The sequence below is a fragment of the Penaeus monodon genome, chromosome 22 (genome assembly GCF_015228065.2).
Source record: "Penaeus monodon isolate SGIC_2016 chromosome 22, NSTDA_Pmon_1, whole genome shotgun sequence".
Lineage (NCBI taxonomy): Eukaryota > Metazoa > Arthropoda > Malacostraca > Decapoda > Penaeidae > Penaeus > Penaeus monodon.
The window spans coordinates 11,073,906-11,074,147 of record NC_051407.1 but is presented as its reverse complement, the minus strand read 5'-3'; the positions used below and the strand labels follow the sequence as shown (position 1 = coordinate 11,074,147).

Below are 242 nucleotides of genomic sequence, written 5' to 3'. Positions count from 1 at the left end.
AGAAGAATATTAATATCAAATACTAATAACAGGAAAAAAGATAAAGTCAAATCACCTACCTCATGAAGAAGAGTATGAGGGCCCTCACACGAAGCTTCGGGTAACGTAAGACTTCCAAGAGTGACACTTCCTTCTCCTGTCGGTTCCACAATATGCGCAATTCAGCCTCCAACTGCATGCGGGTTACTTCGGTCTTGTGGTTCGAGCGGGCTATCTAGGTATTGTTTTTTGATATTACAGGA

General features: G+C 42.1%; 1 protein-coding gene across 1 annotated transcript in view; it reads right to left on the bottom strand.

The window, feature by feature from the left end:
* LOC119586936 (solute carrier family 22 member 5-like) overlaps window positions 1-242 on the bottom strand; it is a gene marked incomplete in the record, with an annotated part of 32,490 nt that overhangs the window by 4,942 nt on the left and 27,306 nt on the right. The window contains 1 exon segment of the mRNA XM_037935668.1: window positions 60-214. Coding sequence (XP_037791596.1) covers window positions 60-214 — 155 coding nt within the window.